The sequence below is a fragment of the Carettochelys insculpta genome, chromosome 6 (genome assembly GCF_033958435.1).
Source record: "Carettochelys insculpta isolate YL-2023 chromosome 6, ASM3395843v1, whole genome shotgun sequence".
NCBI classification, from domain to species: domain Eukaryota; kingdom Metazoa; phylum Chordata; order Testudines; family Carettochelyidae; genus Carettochelys; species Carettochelys insculpta.
The window spans coordinates 73,596,665-73,623,534 of record NC_134142.1 but is presented as its reverse complement, the minus strand read 5'-3'; the positions used below and the strand labels follow the sequence as shown (position 1 = coordinate 73,623,534).

At 42.5% G+C, this 26,870-nt stretch overlaps 1 protein-coding gene across 1 annotated transcript; it reads left to right on the top strand.

Moving 5' to 3' along the window:
• On the top strand, positions 1-26,870 carry CYB5R2 (cytochrome b5 reductase 2). Its single transcript, XM_074998907.1, has 9 exons — positions 1-57; positions 1,288-1,434; positions 4,991-5,063; positions 6,976-7,082; positions 14,402-14,531; positions 17,845-17,928; positions 18,967-19,052; positions 24,406-24,505; positions 25,578-26,870. Exons 1-9 carry the CDS (start codon positions 43-45, stop codon positions 25,748-25,750), a joined length of 915 nt encoding a protein of 304 aa, XP_074855008.1. The 5' UTR covers positions 1-42; the 3' UTR covers positions 25,751-26,870.

The following is a 26,870-nucleotide window of genomic DNA, read 5'->3' as shown; positions in this document are numbered from 1 at the left end:
CTCGGGCTGGAGGCGGAGTTGGGAGCGTTGCCGGTCGCGGTCATGGAGCCGAGCGCGGTACGAGGGGCTCTGGCGACCCGGCTCCGCACTGTCTACAGCCTGTGCCGTGCGGTGGTTCGGGACATTCCTGCTGGCAGCTCCGGAGCAGCGCCTGGGGCGGGCGGGGCGTTCGGAGCAATAGGGGGTGCCTGGTGGCGGGAGCGGGGCAGGAGGCGCGTGGGGGGAACTGGAGCGGGGCAGGAGGGGAGAACTGGAGAGGGGCGGGAGGCTGGGGGGCGTGGGGGGACTGGAGAGGGGGCGGGAGTCGCGTGGGGAGGACTGGAGAGGGGACAGGAGGCACGTGGGGGGACTGGAGGGGGGTGGGAGGCTGGGGGAGGTGGGGGGACTGGAGGGGGGCAGGAGGCATGTGGGTGGAGGCTGGGGGTATCGGGGGACTGGAGGTGGGGTGGGAGGCTGGGGGGCATGGGGGGACTGGAGCAGGGCAGGAGGGGAGGACTGGAGAGGGGGCAGGAGGCAAGTGGGGGGAGGCTGGGGGGTGTTTGGGGACTGGAGGTGGGGTGGAAGGCTGGGGGGCGTGGGGGGACTGGAGAGGGGGCAGGAGGCACGTGGGGGGACTGGAGGGGGGTAGGAGGCTGGAGGACGTGGGGGGACTGGAGCGGGGCAGGAGGCACGTGGGGGGAGGCTGGGGGTATGGGGGGACTGGAGGTGGGGTGGGAGGCTGGGGGGACTGGAGCGGGGCAGAAGGGGAGGACTGGAGGGGGGTAGGAGGCTGGGGGAGGTGGGGGGACTGGAGCGGGGCAGGAGGGGAAGACTGGAGGGGGGCAGGAGGCACGTGGGGGGAGGCTGGGGGCATGGGGGGACTGGAGCAGGGCAGGAGGGGAGGACTGGAGGTGGGGCAGGAGGCACGTGGGGGTGTGGGGGGACTGGAGCGGGGCAGGAGGAGGGACTGGAGGGGAGCAGGAGGCTGGGGAGTGTTGGGGGGACTGGAGCAGGGCAGGAGTGGAGGCTTTGGCTGCGGTCGAATGCTCAGTTTGTGTGTTTCCATATCTTGTCCAGCAGGTGCAGGGGATTCTCAGGGTTTCAAAGCCCAACTCCTACACACTGTGACAGCTTTACCTTCTAGCGGTGCTCCCCAGTGCCCGTCCCTCTGAAACATACCACCATGATAATAAAGTGGACAAGGCTACTTTTCCTCTGCCCCTTCTAGGCTGGTGCATTTTTGTACACCAGTATCTGTGAGTGAAGGTTGTGTCTGAGGTCATTTAAAACCTGTGTTTTCTTTTTAAGGACCTGTCCTTGCTGATCGCCGTGGTTGTCATTGCTGCATCAGCCTTGCTGTTAATTTTCAAGGCTATGAGATCCCAGAGGAAGCATGATCTCATTACATTACAGGATCCAAACACTAAATATCCATTGCCGTTGATAAAGAAAGAGGTGACCAAAGCTGTTTGGTTTGTTCAGAATCCTGTCAATCTGCTTTGTGACGATCACTTAGATTATATAGGCTGAACCTACCCTTTTTGAGGGAGGAAGGATGGTCAAATGACCAAAACAGGACTGGACTTAGACCTGTGCTCTTTTCCTGGCTCTGACATAGGTTGGCTGTGCTATCTTGAGCAATTGGTTAGTCTTTTTTGTGTCTGTTTCTGTATCTGTGAAATGAATGCCATGATGCTTGGTTTTCTCACAGGAGTGTTGTGAAGCTTGCATAATGGAAGGAAACCCCAAACTCAGATTCACTGATTTCTGAAATGGAGAGTGGTGGTTTTAAAATTTGAACTTGGATCCAAATGGTGTCGCTGGTAAATAGTGGGCTAGCTCAAAACTTTGGTACAAACAGCCTTGAGCTTTGGATTTCTAATTGTGAGTGCTGGGGTTTGAAGGCATGTCTGATTAATGTTTGTAAAATGTTTTGTGGTCCTTGGATAGAGGGTAAAAAGAAAAGAATAATACTATTTCAATATTAAACAACCTCTTTAAGGTATATTCATGAGTGTTCCAATACAATTGTTACTTTTGGTAATAATCTTTCTTTGTTTCAGGACTGCCACCCTTAAATCAATTTCAGAAATCAAATGGAGAGAGAAATCTCTGAGCTGCAATTTATTTGCAAATTTGACTCCATTAACCAAGGATTAAACAGAGTCTGGGTGTGGCTCACATCTTACAAAGGCAGCTTCTCCGCCCTGGGTGTTAAGATCTCCCCATTAGACTCTGACAATTGCTCACATGCCCCGTCTGATCTGACTTGTTTTTTACCTCTTTTGATACCTACTATTGATAATGGGCCATTTCCACCTTGTTGAATAGACCTTGTCAGTTCTGGCCCTCCCTTTTTCTGGGACCCCATTCATTAAATACCCCTCTGAAACTTCACCCCCCAACTCATGCATCTGATGAAGCGGGTCTTTGCCTACGAAAGCTTATGCTCCAAAATATCTGTTAGTCTATAAGGTGCCATAGGACTTCTTGTTGTTCTCGGAGCTACAAACTAACATGGCTACCTCTCTGATATCTGCTGTATGGTACTTCTTTCTTTTCTAAATCCCACTTGCTTGTCCGCTAGATGTTCTTCTCTCTGTGATCTCAGTCTCTCTGTCAGTATCATCAGCATCACCTTGCCTGGATGACTCATTAGGGCAATTGTTCTGTAGTTTTTGCACTCTGATGTGCTTCCTTTCTTGTGTATAGTCACTAGCATGGATCTTGTCCATTCCTTAGGTGCCTTCCCTTCTTTCCATGCTGTATTATATAGTCAGTTTGTTTCTTCCACCATATTTAATCATTTTTCCCTGTGATCTTATAATTTCCAGGACTCTTGTTCTTTAGTCATTTCACTGCTCTTTCTACTTCTGCCTTGGAAATATCGGTCTCGGTCTCAATGCTCAGTGGAGATAGCTTTTTCAGGTCTTCACTCAGTCTGTCTGACACACCTGAATCAAACTGTGCTTTGTATAGATTGGTGTAATATCCCATCCATCACTGCACAATCTTCTCCTTGGTCATGAGCACTTTGTTGCTCTCATATTTGATCGCCCTCTGCTTTGGCTGCCACTTCCTTTTAATATTCCTAATCATTTTATACACCTCCCTGGCCTTACATTCATGAATACATATCTTCACACTGCTCCTCTAACTATTTCACCTTATCCTTTCTGGCTGCTTTCCTTACCTCATTGCATTTCACCTTCTATTGCAGTTCCACCCTCTCAAAAACATCACTTCTGATCTTCTACACTCTTGGACCAACTTCAGTGTCTCCTGAGTAATCCACTTCTTACTGATCTTCTCTTCTTCCGGAACAGGCTGCTCAATTGCTTCTTCTATCACCGTGGCTATCCCTTCAACTCTCTTAGGTCTTTCTCTGTGGCCTCATTCCTAATGTTCTTTTGAGGGCTGCTCTGTATGCATTCCCTATTTCTTCCTCACCTAGCCTTGCCACGTCTCTTCTTTTCTTATACTGTGTCTTACACTTTCTCGTGAGTTTTATCTTAATGTTTGTGATTACTAGTCTGGGGTCTGAGTCTATATCCACTCCTTGAAAGTTCCGCTCTGCTGTACTGATGTTACCCATGTTCTTCTTATCAAAATCATATCTATCATGTTCTTAAACTTCCCGTCATTTGATCGCCATGTTCACTTCCTGCAGTCCTTTAGTTGGAATCTCATGTTGCAGATCACCATCTTATGCTCCATAGCAAACTCTACCAGTTTCTTGTCTTGTTCAATTTCGTCCATGTTCAAACCTTCCCATGACCGTCTCACAGCTTTATTTGTTCCAGCCTTCACATTCCAATCTCCTCTGATGATCAACACATCTCTCTTCAGTATCTCCTCCAGCGTCTATGTCAAATCTTTATAGAATACCTTAATCTTTTCCTCAGTACTGCGTAACGTGGGTGCATGAACTTTGAATGACCAAGATGTTGAACAGTTTTGCTTCAGTTCTCACTACCATCATTCTTGCACTCACTGGTTTGTGTCCTAACAATGCTCCTCTCACTCTTTTGCTAAGAAGGAATCTGACTCCTGCCTCATGCTTTGTTTTGTTCCCTGACCAAATGACTTTGCAACCACACATCTCTCCCAACGCTTTCCAACACATCTCTGCCAGTCCTAGTATATTGAATGAGTGTCTCTCCATCTCCTTTCGAAGCAGCTCTAACTTTCCAGTTGCCTGCAGTGTTCGGACATTCCACGTTCCAATTGATAGTATATGTGTTAGTTGTCATTTTTTTGGTAGCCAACTTATTGACCGAACCCTGATCGCTTGATTGGTGTCCCGGACCTTGTTTATCTGGGCAACGTCTGAGCTGGCATCTTTTATCATTCAGTTGTACTGGCATCAGGTTTCTTTCATATTGTTGTTTAACCGTCACTCATTGTCAGTCATCTGACCAGCCCTCCTCCTTTATCCAAGCATGGGATGGGCATGGAACCCCTAGAGGCTTCATTGCAGGGTCAGGTGGTCTTTTGTTAATTCACAGGCTTTGAGCAAGCTCTCGTGTGCATGAGAGAGGAGGGGAGGGGCTGAACTCCTCCTTCACATGCAAATCAGCTCACGTGCCACAAATGGCACCCGTGCTGAGGGTTGCTGACCCCTGTAGTAGAATGTGCCTACGTGAGTCATGCCAGTTTTGTCATAGATGCTGGAGGTATAATGAACAATGCATATGGATTAGAAAAACCTTAAGATCTTTGCTGTAAGGCTGAAGTTGTCACAAAATCCTTAATCAAGAAAAACTGCCGCCTTGTTGGCTTTGGGGGGAAGGGAGAGGCTGTTAAGTTTTGTCCCTTTATAACCAGCCTTAGAAAAAGATGCTCTGTTAGACGTCATTGTCAAAACTGTTTGTTTTGTTGCATGGCTTGTGGCTTGCACTTTAATGAACAGTTTCACCAAAGCATGTTGCACTGCTTTCCAAATTCAGAGGGATACTGCACTAGATCGTTCATTCCATACTTATTGTTTTCTGTCTCTGCTTTTCATCAGGAGATCAGCCATGATACCAAGAAGTTCAGGTTTGGGCTTCCATCGCCAGATCATGTATTAGGCTTACCCATAGGTAAATATTGAAACTATTTCCTGTGATCATTTTTGTGTGTAAATTTAGGATTCATTCTGATCTTTCAATTAAACAGAATTAATTTGGTGCTTAGAAAGATGGGTGTATTAAAAACTCTATCAACTTATGCTTATTGGTGATATGGCATAGGATGAGAATACTGGTTTGAGGCTGATGGAAGCACACAGCTATGTATCAGAGGGGTAGCCATGTTAGTCTGTATCCACACAAACAAGAAGTCCTGGGGCACCTTAGGACTAACAGATTTTTTTGGAGCATAAGTTTTTGTGGGCAAAGACCACGAAATGCATCTGGTGAAGTGGGGCTTTGCCCACGAAAGCTTATGCTCCAAGAAATCTGTTAGTCATAAGGTGCCCCAGGACTTCTTGCTGTTTCTACAGCTAGGTAGGCAAACAGGATGATACTATGTGTCTAAATTTTCATCAGTTTCCTGCCCTTTCTAGGAGGTAGTTGCTTTAATTAATGAAAAATGGATTGTAGCTCTTCTGCACTTAGAGCCAGTAAATGCTGGATGGAGGCAAACAAGAAAAATGTGAAAGTAGGATTTTTAAGGCTGTTTCTGTGTTGTCGTTCGCCCTTTCAGAGCATTACCCCTTGTCCTGTTTGAGTCGCAGTTGTAAGCTTTTTCTGCACTAGTCACTCTCTTGAAAGGCTAGCAACTCAGAGTTTGCAGACTCTATTTCCCTGATTCTTTTAACAGGTGGGGCCATCACACTTTGAACCTTTGAATTAAGACTACGCTGGTTGTGGCTTCGATGTTCTTGCCAGTGCTTTTTTCAACCTGACTCCCCTCCAGATTACATAGCTGTGAATTTTTCGTGTTTGACAGGTCATCTTACCTTGAATAGTTAGCTATCTTCTTTAGTTAACCTTTCACTCTACATTTCCTACTGACCATGTTTCTAATCTTAGTGTCCCATGGCTACTTGACTCTTAATTCTATAATTTAATAATCATAACCTCTGTTATATAATACAAGAACCATAGGTTAGCAATGAAAAAGAGGCAAAAATGGAGGCCGTATTAATAACTATTAGGCTGTGAACAGCAGCAAAAGTCAAATTATGTGTGCTTTCATTTTTTCATAAATCCTAAACATACTTGTGAATAGGTTGACTAGTATAAAAAGCTCCTTGTCAAACATACCACATCTAATAGAAAGTCTTGCAAAGGTAGCTTGTATGTGAACATATATGGATAGAGCCTGCAGCGTCTTGTAGCCCTGTAACTCAGACACTACACCAGAGGAAAGGAAAAGTGACAATAGGAATTTTGTTGATAAAATTGTATCCCTTCTACTGACTTGCTAGCTAAACTGCAAAGTTGAACTCTTCTGTCCAGTGGAAACAGTGACTATTATCCATATTCATTTTTCAACAATAGGGGCCTGGAATGACATATTTATACATGGTATTGGTTTGTTGGCATGAATAGGAAGAGCCACAGTACTCACAATGTGCAAATTTTTTTCAATATCTGAGGTGGCTCTGAAAAAAATGGTTTGGGGGATCTGTGCACTGGTAATGTTCATGGGCTGCAAAACAAATGAACAAAAAAGCCCACATGATGATGTTGAGCAATTTTGTGTCATGGTTGTAAATGATTTTAAGCTGGTGTGTGGGGGGGCATACTCCTGATGGTGTTATGAAATTTATGTTTACATAATCCCTGATTATTAAAGGATAAGTAGCATTTATTTAATTGTACTTAAATATAGAGAAGAATGGTTCTAGGGAGTATGATTTGATGGACATGGGCAAATCCCCCTGGCACATAGAAGCTATTGTGATTAGCTTCCAATGCTTTGATTAGAATTACATGTTTAGATTGTGTTTTTCTCTTCCCAAGATCCTTTCAAGAGAGATTTTATTTTGTAAATCTTTTCCCCTAGGTCAACATGTTTATCTTTCGGCCAAAATCAATGGTAATCTTGTCATCCGGGCCTACACCCCCGTTTCCAGTGATGAAGTAAAAGGATATGTTGACTTAATTATAAAGGTAAATAATAACTGCCATTTTGTGAGGGACAATTTAATCCAAGTGGACCTGTTCACAATCAAAGCGACATTTACACTATGAGATAAATTCAGATTTAAGGCAGTTAGCTCAATGTTACAGCATGACTGACTGTCTTCACTGTAAATACCATTATCTTGATTTAAGGAGCACTAATATCATAACTTTGCCAAAACCAGCTGGGTGTAGCATCAAGTTCGAATTTAAAAGTTTGAATAAAGGCCAGTATGGAAACTCCCTGTCTTAAAATTGAATTTATTAGCCTCCAGAGGTGTCCTGTATGTAACCTGCAATGCCTTACAGTGCTCCGCTCTGGGTGCTTCTACCTCTGCTGCTCTCCAGGTGTGCAGGAATTAGGTAACAGGAAGTCCGTGAGTTTCAGTTCAGGACCAGGAAGGCCATGGCTGTTGGATCATGTTTGTACCAGAGGCTGAGAAACATCTTTCTTTTCCTTTCTGTCTTTCTTTGCTATTAGTGCTGTGAGTGCATCTCCCTGTTACAAATAGCCCCATCGTGGTTCTGTCTCTACATCTGCTAGCTGAGCACTTTGTATTTTTTTTTCTGCGCTGCCTGGTGCCAGCCACTGCCCCACCGCCCCACATGGCAGCTAGTCTGTTGTGGGGGTTGTGCTTGTATGACAGGCTTCAAAACTTTTTCTCAGCGGTTTACATTTGGGCAGGCCCCCTCCATCCCCCACAGGCACCACACATTGGGGTCTTTCCCACACCCAACCACATCATGTGGCTAGTCCCCAACCCAGTAAAAGGACATGCCTGCTGTTTGGCACTGACCATGCTGCCAGGCAGCACCATGTTCTGGCTTGTGTACCTCACAAAATCTGCTTGTTGCTGACACACTCAAATTCATAATGTTGGTGTAAATTCTAAGTAATACCCTAAGCTCTGTCTTAGCTATTTCTAAAACATCCATTCCCTTGGTATTTGAGCACTAACTTAAATGGAGAAGCTCCAGATTTACACCTAACTCATTTCGGGAAAAATCAAACCTTTATGATTTGTTTCTTGCCAGGTTTATGTATTCTTTAGTCCTCTGGTTATGAAATAATCTTCTGTGCTTCCTGACCTTGTTTCTTCCTTAATCCTTACTCATTTTCTTTCTTGCCTGTCTCTCTTTCCTTTCAGTCAGTAATGAACCTGATCAGTGAGCTACAGGAACAGATGTGTAGACTACAGCTGGAAATTAACAGTAAAATCCAGGAGAGAGAGGCTCAAGATAGGAAACCTGAACTGACAGCTAATGGTCCTCAGGCCAGCACAGGATCAGTGGTAGAGAGGCTCACGCAGAAGAATTGCTCTCGGTGTGATGTATGAGAAGTACTCTGTAGCACAGTTGTGTGCATTGCCCCTTCTCCCAAAAATCTGAATTCTGCTAATCAGAATTGTGTTGTGCACAATAGACATTAATCTGTGTGGCTTTTTAGTGAGAATGCTGTGTTAATAATACACTTAGTGCCAAATTCTGTTCTTTTGATGTCTGCTTTGTCAGTGCACTGATGTCAAGGAGAGCAAAATAATGCCTTTATTTCATTTATGTAGTTTGCATTGGGCTTTAACTCTCAAAAGTATTTTGTCGTAGCTAACAGAGAGGAAGCCGTGCTAGTCTATACACTATCAAAACAAAAAGCAGTCAAGTAGCACTTTAAAGACTAGCAAAATAGTTTATTAGGTGAGCTTTCGTGGGACAGACCCACTTCTTCAGACCATAGCCAGACCAGAACAAACTCAATATTTAAGGCACAGAGAACCAAAAACAGTAAGCAAGGAGGACAAATCAGAAAAAGATAATCAAGGTGAGCAAATTACAGAGTGGGCATTCTGTCAATGACCTAAAGGTATGTGTGTTACTGAAGAAGAATTATCACACCGTTCTGGAAAGGGAAACAGCCGAGCTGGCTTTTATATTCAAATTCGGCACATTAACACATGGTTTAAATCGTGATGGGAACTTTCTGAGTCACTATAGGGGCTCATCTGCATACTTGGCTCAGTCTAATGCTTGACCTTCCCCCCCACCCCTCCACTCTCTGATTTGCTCACCTTGATTATCTTTTTCTGATTTGTCCTCCTTGCTTACTGTTTTTGGTTCTCTGTGCCTTAAATATTGAGTCTGTTCTGGTCTGGCTATGGTCTGAAGAAGTGGGTCTGTCCCACAAAAGCTCACCTAATAAACTATTTTGCTCGTCTTTAAAGTGCTATTTGACTGCTTTTTGTTTTGATTTTGTCGTAGCTGTTCTATTTTAGAATGCCATGAATTAGAACTACATTTGTATGTAAAGCAGCACAGAATCTGAGGCAATCTGCCACCATATATGTCACCATAACTGCACTGATGCACAGAATGTGGAGGGTTATTAATTTTGAGCTACTTAAAAAGAGCTTAGCTCTCTTGCAGAAATAATTTGCTTTTCCTTTCATTCTGTTAGTTTCGTATGTTCTGAAAGACAGAAAAATTAGTTAAAAGAAGCTCAGTAAAAGACTTCAGTTTGTTCCGTATAAAACATTGAAATCTTGAAGCAAAAATTTTTGCTTATTCTCTGAAACAAGCACTTACAGTGAAAATATTTTGATATTTACACCACAAAACCACTTGTTTATCCAAAATCACTTCTTATGTCAGGACAAAAGGTATTTTCCTTAAATTGCCTTAATTTTTTGGAGGTGGAGTGACACTGGCATGCTTGAGAGCATGTTTTAAGGTTACTTGTTAGTTCCTGTTTGCTGCATTTGCAGTGTTTCCTGAATTATTTGTGGTATCATTTCTGGAAAACTGAACAATAATCTGCTCATTTTGACAGAGGGTTTTGGTATTTTATTTTTGTTAGTAGTTTTCTGTCAGTTTTTCCTTAGGGCTTTTTAATAAACATCCTCTGATTTTGTACCTCTTAAATATACAGCTGTTGTTTCTTGCTTCATAATTCACTTCTGCATGGTACTTACTAGTGAGTCTTTTGAGTACATTAGAGCAGAGGTGCACAAAGTGGGGGGCAAGCCCCATGGGAGGGGTGTGAAATTTTATAAGTGGAGTGCAGTACAATTGGCTGCTGGGTCTCAGGCTTATCCATCTAATTAAAAATATTGAAATATATTACTGTTTTTGTGTATGTGTAGTCACATTTACATACTGAGTAATAAAGTTTTTATTTTCTTACACATGCCAAAAGTTTTTTCCTTTTTTTTTTTTTTTTCGCATGAACATAACTGAAATTTCCATCAGCTTGGATTACATTACACAGGTTGGCAGGAGGGGGGCTGCTAATTGCAGGGATGAAAAGTGGGGCTTGAAGTAAAAAGTTTGCTCACCTCTGCATTAGAGTACAAAGCTCACAAACAGGGAAGAACTAGTAGGAGAAATAGAAGTGGGTGGCAACCTGGGCTGCAGTGACCATGAGATGGTAGATTTCAGGATCCTGACAGAAGGAAGAAAGACGAGCAGTAAAATACTGACGCTTGATTTCAGAAGAGCAGATTTCAACTCCCTGAGAGAACTCATGGGTAGGATCCCCTGGGAAGCTAATATGAAGGGAAAAGGAGTTCAGGAGAACTGGCAGTATTTTAAAGAAGTCGTACTGAAGGCACAGCAACAAACCATCCCAATGCTTAGTAAGAAATACAAATGTGGTGGGCAACCAGCTTGGCTTAGCAGGGAAATCCTTAATCAGCTTAAGCTCAAAAAGCATGTGTATAAGAAATGGAAACGTGGACAGTTGACTAAGGAGGAGTATAAATATAGGGCTGGAGAATGCTGGGCAGTAATCAGAAAAGTGAAAGCACAATTGGAACTGCAGCTGGCAAGGGACGTGAAGGATAACAAGAAGGGTGTCTGCAGGCATGTTAACAAGAAGAGGGTTATTGGGGAAGGCATGGGGCCATTACTGGATGAAAGAGGTAACCTAGTGACAGATGATGTAAGAAAAGCTGAAATACTCAATGCTTTTTTTGCCGCAGTCTTCATGGACAAAGACAGCTCCTACACTACGGTGCTGGACAATGCAGTATGGGAAGGTGGAGGGCACCCATCGGTGGGGAAAGAGCAAGTTAAGAGCTGCCTAGAAAAACTAGATGTACACAAATCCATGGGTCTAGATTTAATGCACCCAAGGGTACAGAGGGACTTGGCAGATGTCATTGCTGAGCCTTTGGCCATTATTTTTGAAGACACTTGGAGATCAGGAGAGATCCTGGATGACGGGGAAAAAGGCAAATGTAGTCCCCATTTCCAAAAAAAGGAAAGGAGGACAATCCAGGGAATTATAGACCAATCAGCCTTACCTCAGTCCCTGGGAAAATAATGGAGGGGATCCTCAAGGAATCCATTTTGGAGTACTTGGAAGAGGGGAGAGTGGTCAAAAGAAGTCAAAACTTGGATTCACCAAGGGCAAGGAGTACCTGACCAATCTGATTAGCTTCTATGATGAGGTATCGGACCCTGTGGACATGGGGAAGTCAGTGGATGCCATATACCTTGACTTCAGCAAAGCTTTTGATACAGTCTCCCACAACATTCTCGCCCATAAGTTGAGGAAGTATGGATTGGATCAGTGGACTATAAGATGGATAGAAAGCTGGCTTGATGGTCGGGCCCAACAGGTAGTAGTCAGTGGCTCAATATCTGGATGGCAGTCATTTTCAAGTGGAGTGCCCCAAGGCTCGGTTTAGAGGCCAGTGTTGTTTAGCATATTTATTAATGACCTGGATAAGGGACTGGATTTCACCCTCAGCAAGTTTGCAGACGACGCTAAGCTAAGGGGAGATGCAGATACATTGGACGGTAGAGAGAGGATCCAGAGTGACCTGGGTAAATTAGAAGATTGGGCCAAAAGAAATCTGATGTGGTTCAACAAGGAGAAGTGTAGAGTCCTGTATTTGGGACAGAAATATCCCAAGCATTGTTATAGGCTAGGGACTGACTGGCTAAGCTGCATTACAGCAGAAAATGACCTAAGGGTTATGGTGGATGAAAGGCTGGATATGAGTAAACAATGTGCTCCTCTAGCCAAGAAGGCTAACGGCATATTAGGGTGCATTAGAAGGAACATTTCAAGGAGATCTAGAGAAAATCTATTCGGCACTGGTGAGGCCACATCTGGAATATCGTGTCCAATTTTGGGCCGCTCAGTAAAAAAAAGGACGTGGATGTGCTGGAGCAGGTTCAGTGGAAGACAACAGAAACAATTAAGAGGCTGGAGCACATGACCTATGAGGAGAGGCTGAGGGATTTGGGCTTATTTAGTTTGCAGAAGAGAAGACTGAGGGGTGATTTAATAGCAGCCTTTAATTTTCTCTAAAAATTCTCTAAAGAGGATGGAGAGAAATTGGTCTCAGTGGTGACAGATAGGAGAACAAGGAGCAATGGTCTGAAGTTACAGCATGAGGAGTAGGTTGGATATTAGGAAACACTACTTCACCAGGGGGGTGGTGAAGCACTGGAATGCATTACCTAAAAACTTGGTGTGATTTCCATCCCTAGAGGTTTTTAAGTCCTGGCTTGACAAGGTCCTGGCTGGAATGACTTAGATGGGGTCGATCCTCCTTGAAGCAGGGGCCTGGACTAGATGGCCTCCTGAGGTTCCTTCCAGCCCTATGATTCTATAACAACTTTATCAATGGGACTCCATATTTAAAATGCACGTTTGAAGGACTGTTATGCTTGTTTTCCTTGAGACATAAGTATGGTTCATTTAAGTGAAAAAATACAGGCATAAGGGTATGGCGACAGAGGGGCTTTTTGCTGGCAGGGGCACGTGCACACAGCCTCTTGACTGTTGACGCCCCCTTCTGCTGAGACGAAGGTCTTGCACAGCTATGCTTATGAGAAGCGGGACCATGGTAATGAGCAGCCATTTGCAATTTTGAGGCAGCTGATTAACATGGATATGCCAGGAAAGTCATGTCATGTAGACCCAGCCAGAGAGTGAATCATATTTATCTATTGAATATTCGCAAATTGGACAGTGCAAATTTTTCCCTGGAGCTCCCTACCAATGTCTGTCAAGTGAAAGAGATATCTTTTTGATGTCATGTTTTTCAAGGATGAGAGGGTGATTGATTACTGTAAACAAGGCTGTCAACTGTCATAGCAGTTTTTATGATGTGACATTTGGTTCTTGGGAGATGAGCTTATACCAGTTTTCTCTCTAATAAATCTGCCATCAGGAATCAGCAGAAGATGACAATGGTCATTTTTTTTGGCACAGTAGCCAATGAATGAATCAGGAGCTCTTCTGTTTCTTCAGCAGTGAATAACTTAAGGGGCGGCTCTGTGTAAAATTATGCTCCTACCATTAATAAGGTTTATATGTACGTAGAAAATAAGTGACAAGAGGTGCCAGATTCAGCTTTACCAGAAAAATTCCATAATGCCTCTCCATGCTTTAGAAGTTTTTCCAATTAGATTATTATTCAATGAATGTCATAAATAGAGGGTGCGCTGCAAAACATATGGAGAGACAGGGCCTGGTTGAGCTCTCATAGTGTAAATTAGAGTAAAATTCATGTGAAATCAGAATCTGGCAAAGGTTACTTTCTCCAGGAGCTCAGATGGATAGCAAATATGAGGAACCAGTACAGATGTTTAAGTCTGGGGACCTAATGGGTGAAGAGTTAATCATTAGAATTGGTCAGGAATTTTTCAGTTAAATGCTTTTGCATCAGAAGTGATGGAAAAATTTAATACCAAAACTTTTTGCAGGAAGAGATCAGGTTTAACAACACTATGATCAGAAAGGTTTTATCTAGGTGCAGGGTGGATATTTTTTCTTTTTTTATTAATTTTTATTTATTTTTTCTTTTTTTCTAGGGCGAGCGGGGTAGCGGTAGTGTTATTCTCTGTTTTGGTTTCAAATAAAAACTTTGAAAGATTTCATGTTCATTTTGATGCTGAACAGGACAACTTGGGTACTTCAAACATTTTCATGGGACAGAAAACAGTCTTCGGCCCACCTCTATTTTATCATGGGAAGGCTTCAAAAAGAGGTGGGTTTAAAGGAAACCTTCAGAGCAGGAGAAGGGAGCATATGGTTGCTGGAATTGGGCTGTTCAGAGAGCAGAGGGTAGAATAAAATAAAGTGTGAAGGTAGGATGTGGAGGCGACAAGGGAAGGTGCAACAGAATGAGGAAAGGTTTATGAAATGAATTGAGAGCAGAGGCCGAGGCCAGGGAAGCTGTGCAGGGCCATGAGAATGAATGAGGAGCCTGAACTTATTGTGCAAGATGTTTTTGAGAACACGCTACTGCCCTCTGATAGATAGAGTCAAAATCGTAACAACTGTTGTTTTTTTTCAGGTGTACTACAAAAACGTCCATCTCAAATTCCCTGAAGGTGGGAAAATGTCCCAGTACTTGGACAGCATGACTGTCGGGGATATGATTGACTTCAGAGGACCAAATGGGCTCCTTGTGTACAAAGGGTCAGGTACTGTGATGGAGGCAGAGGGAAGCTAGTTATTTTCAAAGGTGATTTAAATCTCGAGGGCTTTCCGCAGTTGGGATGTGGCTTTCTTTTGATGTGGCAAGAAGACACCTAAATAACTCCCAGAAGAGAACTTTCCCAGGGTTCTTGACTGCTTTAGAATGACAGTGTGGAGAAGTGAAGGCACTGTACTTGTTTAAGGATGAGATGACAGTGACTGTTCAAACACTTGCCCTCATGTGAAGGGTAATTAAATCCACTCTTCTCTATTGATATATTGATATTGTTTTGTATCCATCACTGGTAAAAATGTATTTGTAGTAGTGGAGGCATTTTTTAATTTTTATGCCAAATGCTCGTGCGTTTAGGTTGCAAACCTTTGTAACCCTCTGCGAAGTAAGTGATTTGTGCTTTATAACTCTCAGGCTACAAGCCATCTTGCCCTGTTCTAAAGCAAGCTTGTCTTAGATGAGGATCTCTCTGACAGTATGTCTATACTTATGGGAGGTTCGATGCACTGCTAATGATCTTCCGGAGATCAGCTTTGCTGTGTGTGTCTTAGGATGCAGCAAAATCAATATCTCTTGGCTTGGCCATCAACCCCGGTACTCCACGTGATAGTGTGGAGCAAGGGATGTTGGTGCGAGCCTGAAGAGCCCTCATGAACACCGGGGAGCAAAGTCATTCCTGATATGTCTAGTATAGCTACTCGTAGGGTGTAGCTAGAATTGCATATCTGGGATCAACTTTGGTCCCTGGTGTAGGCCAGGCCTGAGTGGGAGGAGCTTAAGTGTTGAGGTAAGTACCTCTCACATGAGATTGTTATAAAAAAGTATAAGGGATTTTGCCTTGACGCTTATTGATCAGGACTGTGCACCTAAAATCTCATGGCCAATGGCAGCTCCCAGGCTCTTTGGAATTCTCAGGATAAGGCCCTTTATTAGGAATAAGTGCAAATGAGTCTTAATTTCTGGATGAAATTAATGGGCTAAATGAGTTACACATCCACACACTTGTCTGCTGCACTTCAGTTGCTATAGATAACAGCAACTCTGAAGCATTGGTTGCAAATCTGTTAAATGATAATCAGAGCGTGCATTTGTAATGTGTGCCATTGGGCTTTTTGTTTGACTTTTGGAGATCCATGGTATCTTATTTTTTAATTATCCCAAAGTAATAGCACCAATGAACAAACAGTTACCTCAATCTCTTGATCCCAGGATGCTAGTGGCCAAGAGTTTCATTTCATTCTTGTTAGCTGTTGAGATGAACAGGTTACTGTAATACTAAGGCCCTGATCTAAGTATGCCGTACACATGTAATTATATTCATTGCAGGGTCTTCTGGCGGAGTGGTAATGCTTAATGCTTACTCTGTTAATGTTTAATGCAAGTCTGTTGAGTGCTGACATAATAAAAGGCCAGATCCTCAGCTTTGCTCCCGTGATGTAAAGAGATCATAAAGAGGATTTAAATGGTCTCCTGAGAATTCTCTCGGTGTAGGGAAAATCCCTGGGTAACAGTTATTGCTGTTCCCAGCTTTCAGTTTTCGCATGTGTGGCCGCTGCACTCCAGAAATCTACAGCTGCAGGGTGACCTTTAGATGCAGCTAGATCCAATTGTGCAGAAGAGCCTCAAGGCTGTTCTAAACTAGTCCTTGGCCAGCAGTAAGACTGGAGATTACAAAGGGGACATAAAGACACTTTCACCCTTTCAAATTTGGCATGTGCTGAGCACAGCTTGACTGACTCAGGAGATCTGCAAATGTGTTCAGTTGTCAGCTCCAACAATTGAGATTTCCACAGCAACTGTATCTGTTAAGAACACAAGGACCAAAACTCCCCCCACTGGGTTAGACCGAAGGCCCACCTAGCCCAGCATCCCATCTTCTGATAGTGACCAATGCCATATGCTTCAGAGGGACTGAACAGAGCAAGCAAACATCTTCATTGTTCTTTTTTGAACTCCATTATAGTTATGGCCTTCACTTTTTCTGAATCCCTGCCAGTGAGTTCAACAGTTTGATTGTATGTTGAGTGAAGATGTACTCCTTATGGTTTAAACCTGCTACCTATTAATTTCATTTGGTGATCCCTGGATCTTTTGTTGTGTGAGGAAGTAAATAATACTGCTTTATTCTTTTCCCATACTATTCATCATATACCCCCACTTAGTGGTCTTTAAAAAACCTAAAAGGTCCAGTCTTTGTAATCTGCCCACATCTGGAAGATGTCCCCTGCCATTACTCATTCTTGCTGCCTTTCTCTATGTATTTCCTGATTCTGTTACATCTTTTTTGAGATGGTGACTGGAAATGCATGCAGGATTCAAAGTGTAGGCTTACCAGGGATTTACACATTATTATTTTCTGTATTATCTATCCCTTTCCTAATCGTTCCTACCATTGTTAGTGTTTTGGACTGCTGTTGCACACTGAATGGCTGTTTTCAGAGAATTATCCACAACAGCTAGTTTAGATCCAATTTTTTGTACCAATAGGATTATATTTTCCAATGTACATTGCTTTTCATTTATCAAAATTGAATTTAATCTGCCATTTTGTTGCCCACTCATCTAATTTTGTGAAATCCCCTTTTAACTCTGTGGACTTAACTATCTTAAGTAATTTTGTATTGCCAGCATATTTTGTGTCCTTGCTGTTTAGTCCTTTTTCCAAATATTTTATATGTTGGACAGTATTGGTCGCAATATGTATTCTGAGGGGCCACCACTGTTTAACTCTCTCCATTCTGTAAACTTGACCATTTATGTCTATTTTATTTTATTTTTTTCAATCCCCTGCTTGCTTATTTTGCTTAAAGCCTTTGGTATGAAATTTGTCAAAGAATCTTTGAAAGTCTAATTACACTGTGTCCCCTGGATCAACCTTATTGTCAAGTTTGTTGATCCCCTCAAAGAATTTTGGTGAGGCATGATTTGCCTTCTATCTTTACAAAACCTATGTTGATTCTTCCCCAACAACTTATGTTTATCTGATAATGCTGTTCTTTTGGTATCGTTTCAACCAGTTTGCCTGTTACTGAAGTTAGGCTTATTGTAATTGCAGGGAATGTCTCCATAGCCTTTTCTTAAAAATTGGTGTCACATTAGATGACACACGAGCCATCTGGTGCAGAAACTGATTTAAGTGACAGGATACATACTAAATATAGTAGTTTTGCTAATTCATATGTGAGTTTCTGCAGAATTGTTTAGTGAATACCATCTGGTTTTCTGGTGACTTATTACTGTTTATTAGCTTGTTCTGTTATACTTTATGAATTTAATTACCTATGAGTTTTGACTATTTCTTCCAGGCAACTTTGATATCAGGCCTGACAAGAAGTCTGAAGCACAGAGAAAGTTTGTAAAGCACCTGGGGATGATAGCTGGAGGAACAGGTGAAACTTGTGCTGAGGGCAGGCACCTTATGAGAGAGCAAATAGTGATTTAGAGCAATGGTTCCCAGTCTTCACTAGTGCGGACCCCCAGTCATTCCCCGCAAACCATTCGTGGAGCCCCACCAAAGCCAAGTGTAGCTGCTATGTATGCTTCATTAAATGGAAAGGGAAACCACAACATAGATTTTTCAGACAGCAGTTAATAACATTATTTGAAGCTATTTAATTTTCTATGGTCATTTTTATTTCTTTTCTTTTTTTTTTTTTTTCGCGGACCCCAGGTTGGGAACAACTGCTTTAAAGGGTTCTGTTGATTATTTTATTTATTTATAGTGTAATTTATTTTGTGAATGAAGGTTCTCTCTTCGTTGCTGATTGAATCTGTTGCCTAACTGTGTTTGCATTAGTATATGGGTGTAGTATTTCAGCATTCAATTTGGTTAAAATTAACATTATTTTAAAGTGTTTATCTTATGTATTTGTGTACTGAACATTGTGGATTTCCTCTCTTTTATACTAAGATATTCAGGGCTAGAACTGTTTTCTTCTATCTGTTTTTACAGTCCTTAGACAATAGGCTCTTTATTCTGCTGGCAGATGTGGGCCATTGCCATAGTATTAATAATTCTAATACCATAGAGAAAAAGAGATGTGGTCTGAGCTCAGGCCTGTGAGCTGGGAACACACGTATTCTGTCCTGGCTTTTAAGTGACTTGCCCAATCACACAATAGATCAGTTTAACATCTCTGAATCTGTCTCTGCCCCTTTAAAATAAGATGACAATATTTACTTTACCTTATCCTATCAGTGTTACTTATTCAATGTTAGTAAAGCACAAAATAAAGTGTTACTTTATAGCTGTTTTGAGTAGAAAAGAAATTTTACAGCTGACCTGGATAACAAATTAGGATGTTATGGGCCTGACCCTGAGGCTTCACGCAGATGACAACTTTCACTGAAGTGAGTTGCCATATTGCCTAATGTTGCAGCCTTTGTGTGAACTAAAGGGAAAAACTCATGTCTTCTGTTTTAAGCAGGAATAACTCCGATGTTGCAGCTGATCCATCACATCATAAAAAGTCCCAATGATGATACAAAGTGTTACCTCCTTTTTGCCAATCAGGTAAATGTACTCTGTCATAGTTTGCCAACTTTTTTACCCCATGGACACCATCAGGAGGGCTATGAGCTGGTGATACTGTTGTCATTTAACTCTGAAAAATTACTTCCCCACATAACAAGATCTCTTGGTCTGTAGTATGCACATGTATCACATAGTTACATCAAAGCATATGGTGCTAATCCATATTTCATATATATATGGATTCAGAAGATCAAGCGGCTTTGTGATTTTATATGGTTTATTAAAGGAAAAACTTTTTCCTAAGAAATCATATTAATACAATGTATAAAATGTTAATGCACATAAATCTGTCAGAAGCTCTGAAGTGGGCTTGTTTAGTTTATAGAAGAGAAGACTTAGGGGTGATTTAATAGCAGCCTTCAACTTGCTGAAGGGGAGCTCTAAAGAGGAGGGTGAGAAACTGTTCTCAGTGGTGTCAGATGGTACAACAAGGAGTAGTGGTCTGAAGTTGAAGAGGGAGAGGTGTAGGTTAGATATTAGGAAAAACTGCTTCACCAGGAGGGTGGTAAAGCATTGGAATGTGTTGCCTAGAGAGGTGGTGGATTCTCTATTCCTAGAGGTTTTTAAGTCCTGGCTGGACAAGGTCCTGGCTGTGATGACTTAGTGGAAGTTGATCCTGCTTGAAGCAGGGGGCTGGACGAGATGACCTCCTGAGGTCCCTTCCAGCTCTATGATTCTATGAACTGAAGGTTGTCAGTGAAATCTTGGGTCCAGTGATTTCAGGTATTTCACTCTCTTCTTATATTACACTGTTACAATCATGGCAGTGCCTAGTTACAACACAGAAAAAAGCCCATTGGCAGGAGACCAAGAGAAATCTACGGAAATAGTCACAGAGAGGTAGCTGTGTTAGTCTCCATCTTCACAAAACAAAAATGCAGTCCTGTAGCACCTTAAAGACTAACAAACTGATTTATTAGCTGATGAGCTTTTGTGGGGCAGACTCACTTCTTCATGTGTGGAAATTCTGATAGAAATAAACTGGCACAACATGAATTTAACAGAAAGATAGAAAAAAGTGAAATGAAAACTGACAAATCAGCTACATAGGACAGAAAGAGGGGGGTGAAGTACCAGGTCACCTGTACTGAGCACACCCAGGCACCAAGAATTGCTCCTGGCACTGAGCTGTATGCTGCCAGTAGCCCAGTCAATGGGGCCTCTACCCAGAGACAAGTCTGAGAGTTGTCAGGACTTCATAACTCACTGCCACAATACAAGGATCCTCCCTGTTCCATTAAGCCAACCCATAATTGTGGTATAGAACCAATGGGGTAACCCATCAGCCATTTCCACTTCCGTATTTTCTTATTGCAATCCTTGGGCAACAGGCATACATGTCACAACCATCCAGTGTTTCTGAGTCCACTAGATGGTCCTTACAGCCTAGCTTCAGATTGGGAAGAAGAACTCAAAGGGGAAGCTACCCCTCCAGCAAGCATCTCTTTATCAGAAAAGTCTGGTCTTCAGGCTATTCTTAAAGAGAATCAGAATCACATTGGACTAGACCAGGGGTGAGCCGTCAGGGTGGAGCTCAGCCTCGTCCCTCCTCCCCTATGCAGCTGGGCGCTTGCTCAAAGCCATGCCGCCTGTGGGTTAACAAAAACTAGCTAATGCTACCAACTGCAACCTGACCGGTAAAGTTCTGCCTCTTTATTTATTATTAATGAAGCTGCTGTAAGTAGGACTATTAGTGACTTTAAAAATTATTACTGGCACTTGGACCTTACATAGAGGTCAGAAGGTCAAAATTCGGCAATCTGCCTGAGAAAGGTTGCTGACCCCTGGACTGGATACAGCACTGTATGTAGCTGATACAACAGCATGCCCAGTCTTCTTAACAATGGTTCTGAGGCAGGCTTCTTGACTACAACTTTCTGGTTTGCCCAGAAAGCTGGAGATGACTTCCAGGATGAAAGGCCTAAACGCTTCACAGATTCTCTCCAATCCTGGATTCCTGGACTACATATGGTCATTGGGAATCTACACTGTAGTGCAGAAAAAAGTAACACTTCTCAGCCACTCAGAACTCACCATCTGAGCACAGTTATGAGATATAGTATAGGAGGGCCAGGGCTCAAAGCGGAAGAAGCCTGCACCCTAGTCCAGTATCTGTCAACCCACTTCTTCTAACAACTTTTCATGTGATGAGCAGGGGCTTGAATCCATATTATATGTTGCAAAGTCAGCTGGCATCTACACACTTGTCACACCTTTCAGAAGTCGCATGGCCCTGTTTCACACTTCTGACAGAGGAGTCCAGGGATCATTTCCAAGAGTTACAACATTCAAGTTGCATCTCTTCCTCATTCCAACTCTCCTTCCCTGTCCCCTGTCAGGGACCCATTTCCTGAGAACCGTCTTCATCAGAAAATATATAATTTATTATGCCATTGAATCACTCCTGGTGCAACTCAGGAGCGCAAAGGGGGTTCTCTGCCATTATTTCCAATCGTCAAAATGAAGCAAGGCTGGAGTCCCATTCTAGATCCCAGAGCATTAAACTATGGGAAAACATGGATGTTCAACGGGGCCCTGGTAGCAGCCATTATTCCAGCTCTAGAACAATGAGATTTCCTACAGTCTACCATTGGGCAGGACCATTATCCATACAGACTGCTCCACACAGATTATTGTACAAAGTTCTCATTGAACTGAAGCACTAACCCTGATACAGTAACTAGAGTTTATCATTGGCACACTCGATACAGTACACAAATTCATCACCCTGGTGCAGATGCCTTCCTTAATAGCCTGCAGGGCTTGCCAATGCAACCACGAGTTTCAGGACAAATTAGCTTCCACAGAAATGACCATCCATCTGACTTTGAAGCTAGGTGCTGGCTGGAATGCTTACACACACGCCTGCCTGTCATCAAGAATATCCACATGAAGGTCATGATGGACCTCTGTGTTCTACATAAAATGCTTAGGGTGTCCTTCCCACTTAAAGGAAGCACTCAGCCTTCAGAAATGCTTATCCTTCAGTCGGTGCTCATCCCAGCTGTCTGCCTACTAGGCATGTAGCACATGGCAGTCAACAGCCTCAGTCAGAATTTCTGGCACAATCACGAGTGGGAACTGAAATCGAAGCTGTTTTTACATGTAATTTTCCCCTTTTGGGAAAATGACTACAGATCTCTTAATTATTTACTGGAAAAAATAAATATCCTTGTTACTGCCCCAAGCCTCGCCTATGGAAACATTCCCTCAGAGTTGCCCTCATCCTCCCATGGGATGGGGACTGTGCCTATACCCAAATTTTCCCTTCTATCCAAGGCCTTATTGAAAAATGAAGACAAAGTGAGAGTTGCTCTGATTGCCCCCTTTTGACCAAGACAAGTCTGACATTTATACCTGACACAGATGGCTGTATGTCCTCCTGTTCCTCCTTACTGATTCCTCACTTGATCTTTCAGAGCAATGGGCTGCTCCTTTACCCCAACCTGTGATGCCTGCAGGTGTGGCTCCTTTTTAGTTCAAGGCATAGAGGCAGAAAGTTCTGAGGAGTTGAAAGATGTCACTACACAGCCAAAGTCAACCATGCTACATACCTACCTACAAAATGGAAACTATTCCAAGTCATAGCTATTCTACTCACATAGACTTAACCTCATCTTTCCTCTGATTTTACACTGCATTTTAGACCTCAAAAGATCAAAACTTTCACTTGGCTCTGTTAAGCCACATCTTGGCAGTGAAACTGTCCTTGCATCACCAAGTAGACAAATACTCTGCATTTGCTCAACTGCTAGATGCATAGACTCCTCAAGGGCACTGAGAATCTCTTCTCACCTGTAACTCCACCCTGGGATGTTAACCTAGTTCTCAGGGCTTTGACTAGACCTCCCTTTGAGTCCATGGGAACTTGTTCTCTCACACGTCTGAAAACACATGTACAAGAGGTGACCTATTTCTAACTGCCATCTCCTCAAGTAGGCACTTAAGAGAGATGCCAACCCTGATGGCATACCTGCCATTCATTGCCCTTTTAATTAAAATAATTAATTATGTAAAAAAATCTAAAGCTATTTCTCGAGTTTCCCACCATCTGCATTTTCAGATAAATCAACAGATCCATCTCCTAGTTTTTTTCCAAAAGTACTTTGTGACAGCAAGAGATGATTCTGCATGCGCTGCATATTAGAACACTAACATTGTACTTGCACAGGACTAAGGATGGTAGGAAATCCCCTAAACACTTCCTTTCATCCACAGAAAGATTTCTAAGATGTGGCATTGGCTCAATTACTATCCAGCTGGGTCTCTGATTGCATTAATCATGATGAGCAAGGACACAATATGTTCTCATCCTGGGTCCATATGCACTCCATGAGGTCAATTTCTGCCTTGTCACATTCTTCACAGCTATTCCTATCTCAGCAATCGCGAGGGTAGTGACTCGGACCTCTGCCCACTCACTCAAAGAACATTATGTGATCGATGAAGATTTGGCTCCTAATGCCGTCTTGGACTCATAGTACTCTGTAGTAACAGACTCCACTCTGAAGTCCCAGCCTCCAGTGTTGAGCACTGCTTAGGAGTCACTTACAGTGGAGTGCCCATGGGAACACTACTGAAAAAAAAGAGGAAATTACTCACCTTGTACGGTAACAATGGTTTTTCAAGATACACATCTGTATGGTGCTCCATAACCCACTCTTCCCTCTATTTCAGAGCTCTCCATAGAGCTCTGCAGTGGAGAAGGAAGTGAGGGGCTTTCACCCATTCAGTGCTAGATAGCTTTGAGGCAGACCATGTAGGAGGGAGAGCACATGTGGAGACAGTGGACACTGCTACCAAAATCTCTGATGAGAGGAGCAGGGGTGAACGCGCACCTACAATGAAGCACCCATAGGGCGACAAATTGAAGAACCATCATTGTTGTACAAGGTATGTAACTTCCTCTTGCTGGTAAATCTGATTTGCTTATACTATTAATCTGCATTTAAATCAGAAAAATTATGAGCTACCCTATACTAAAGTTTGATTACTCACTGTCAATAAATGAGGAAACCAGTCCTCTCTTATAGGGAGGTGTAGCTCAGTGGTTTGAGCATTGGCCTTCTAAGCCCAGAGTTGTGAGTTCAATATTTCAGGGGGCCATTTAGGGACCTGGGGTAAGCAGGTTAAAAAAATCAGTCAGAGGTGGTGATAGGGGATAGCAGGAGAATGAACTCAATGACCTCTGGAGGTCCCTTCTAGTTCTATGAGATGGATGTATATCCACATTTTTTTCCTGTAGAAAACAAAGTGTAAGGGCCATAAGCCCATGTTGCTGTGTGCACTGCTTTCATTTGGTAACAAACAATTCCCACTTTTTAACAAACAGACTGAAAAAGACATATTATTGAGAGCAGAGCTGGAAGAGGTAGCCAAGAATCACCCTGATCAATTTAAGGTGCAATATACATTGGACAGACCTCCACCTGGTAAGTTACTGCTCTTTTGAAAGAAGATTTTCTTCTGTACTCTTTTGTCTGCTAACAAGCCATAAGTTTCATCACAAGTGCTAATGGTTATTGCTACAATCTCCAGCTGTCCATTCCTCTGATATCCAACCATTCCCAACCATTTAATAGTTCTCAGAGCACAGGAGCTGTTTTATAAACATAGGAAAAGAAGCTAATGATTAACTGTCACAGAACGGTGCAATATTACCTTACCTTCAGATAGCAAAATGTTTGTCATTGTACTAGGTGACCAGGGTAAAAGTGTCAATGTCTTGGATTTCTCAGCAAAATGCACAACTCTGCTGCTTTTGTCTTGTCTCCCCCGACCCTCTCATTTGGTCAGCAAAATCATGTTACTTTGGGGTGTTGCAGTGTATGACGTGGCATTCCAGCAGTGACTTTTTTAACGGGTTGGGGGTCCAGATTGTGCCCCTGCTACTGTGGTGGCTGTAGCCCTTTGAGTCATTGGGTCCCAGGCCAATAGCCCTGTTTGTCCTCCATCCCTTCCATCAGCAGGTCTGGTCTACTCTTAAAGCAGCATGGCTAGAATAAGTAATGGAGATATTGAAACACTGTATGGGCTGGTAAAGACATTGTAGAACCTTAGGGTAGAAACTCTGCATGGTTTGCCCAAGCAGTGCTGCTAACATCAATGTCCCACTTTTTGAGCTTTTCATAAGCACGCGGAAAAGGTTGAAGCAGCGGAGAGGCAGCTAGGAGAGCTGGTGAGAGCTGCCTCCTCTACTAAAGCTTTTCACTGCTGAGAGCGGGCACATGTGAAGCAGCCTGGTTTCTCATGGCTTTGCATAGTTTTGATGCATCCCTGGCTTGCTGCTGCTAGGTGAGGCCATGCTTACACCAGTATTGGATTTGGTCCATTTTGATCTTATCCTTGTCAAGTGCTTGCTTCCATGATGTGGAATAAATGCTGATTCTATAGGTTCTATGGCTGGTGTCACGTTGAGGAGGGGGGCAAGATGGGAACCTTTAATATGAATATATGTTGGAATTGTCGTAAGGTGTTAATGGTATACGCTGTTGTTTGTTTCAGATTGGAAGTATAGCTCTGGCTTCGTTACGGCAGACATGATTAAAGCATACCTCCCTCCCCCAGGCAGAGATACTCTTATTCTGATGTGTGGGCCTCCACCTATGATTCAGTTTGCGTGTCAACCCAATCTGGAAAAACTTGGTTATTCCAAAGATAATACATTTGCTTATTAACACTGATGAAATGCAGTATGTCTGATTCACATGCAGAAATCGTCCATCGTGTTACAGCACATTTAGAACAATATAAGTAGTTTGCAGTGTTCAAAGTCATAATTAAGTGTTTTGTTTAACAGCTGAGTAATTTTTGTTCTGTCTCACTTACCTTTAAAATTGAGAGCTTGAGTAATAGTCTTTAAATGTCTTCTGTTAAGCAATAAGTCATGGAGATTCATATCTGGATAACTGTAATATTGAGAGGGTGCTAATATACAAAATTAGTAGCCACATGATGCTAGATCCTTGATATTCAGTTGTGCTACAATGTTCTGCATTTTTTTTGTTGTAATGAGAGAAAATTTATATCCAACGATGGGGAAAAGATGATTTTATTATATGCTTGGATATAATACAAATAGTAATCGGTCTACAATTATCCTGATTTCTGAACTTATGCAGGGTTTGTGTGACAAGACTTTACTGTAATTCATTCATTACAGTGTGAATATATGAATTTCTTTACTGTATGAAAAGAGGGGATTAGCAATATTTCTTAGGATTGTCTGCCATAAAACAGCAAAGTCAAGTAAAGAGTCTTGTCATGGGAAGAAATTCAGTAGCTTAGGGGCAGTGAAAGTACATGAAAAGATGGTCACAATTTGTCAAATTGTTTTGTAAAATTCTTTTTAGAGTGAAATATTATCTAAAAATTAATTTAGGGGATTCAATATTAACCTTCATGCCAAGTCACTGAATGTCATTTGTTTGTTTGCCAGTACCTAGTCTACCGCTGTACAAAGAGGATGTGATAGTCACTGAAAATGACATGGCTGTCTTAGGACTGATCTACACTAGGAGATGAAGTTAAATTTAAGTGTCTAAGGTCAATTTTTATAAACCATCAGTCTACACTCCACTGCTCAATAGGTTGATTTTTATGGGGCTCTAATTTTGACTTTTGTAATACTAATGTTCCCGGGAGTAACTCTAAACAGTTGATTTTGCAATTTCAAACTATACAAGTGAAGAAAGCAGAATTATTAAAATCAGTTTTATTAGCTTCTGAAACTGTCCCACAGTGGCCCTCAGTGTGTCCTCTTTGGTCATTGCTCCACCTCCGCTGCTCTCCAGGGCT

What these genes read in the sequence shown, in the direction of transcription:
- CYB5R2 (XM_074998907.1), top strand. An exon ending in TGCCGTTGATAAAGAAAGAG is followed by an intron (nt 1,435 to 4,990) that starts GTGACCAAAGCT and finishes GCTTTTCATCAG; the next exon opens with GAGATCAGCCATGATACCAA. An exon ending in CCTTGTGTACAAAGGGTCAG is followed by an intron (nt 14,532 to 17,844) that starts GTACTGTGATGG and finishes TATTTCTTCCAG; the next exon opens with GCAACTTTGATATCAGGCCT.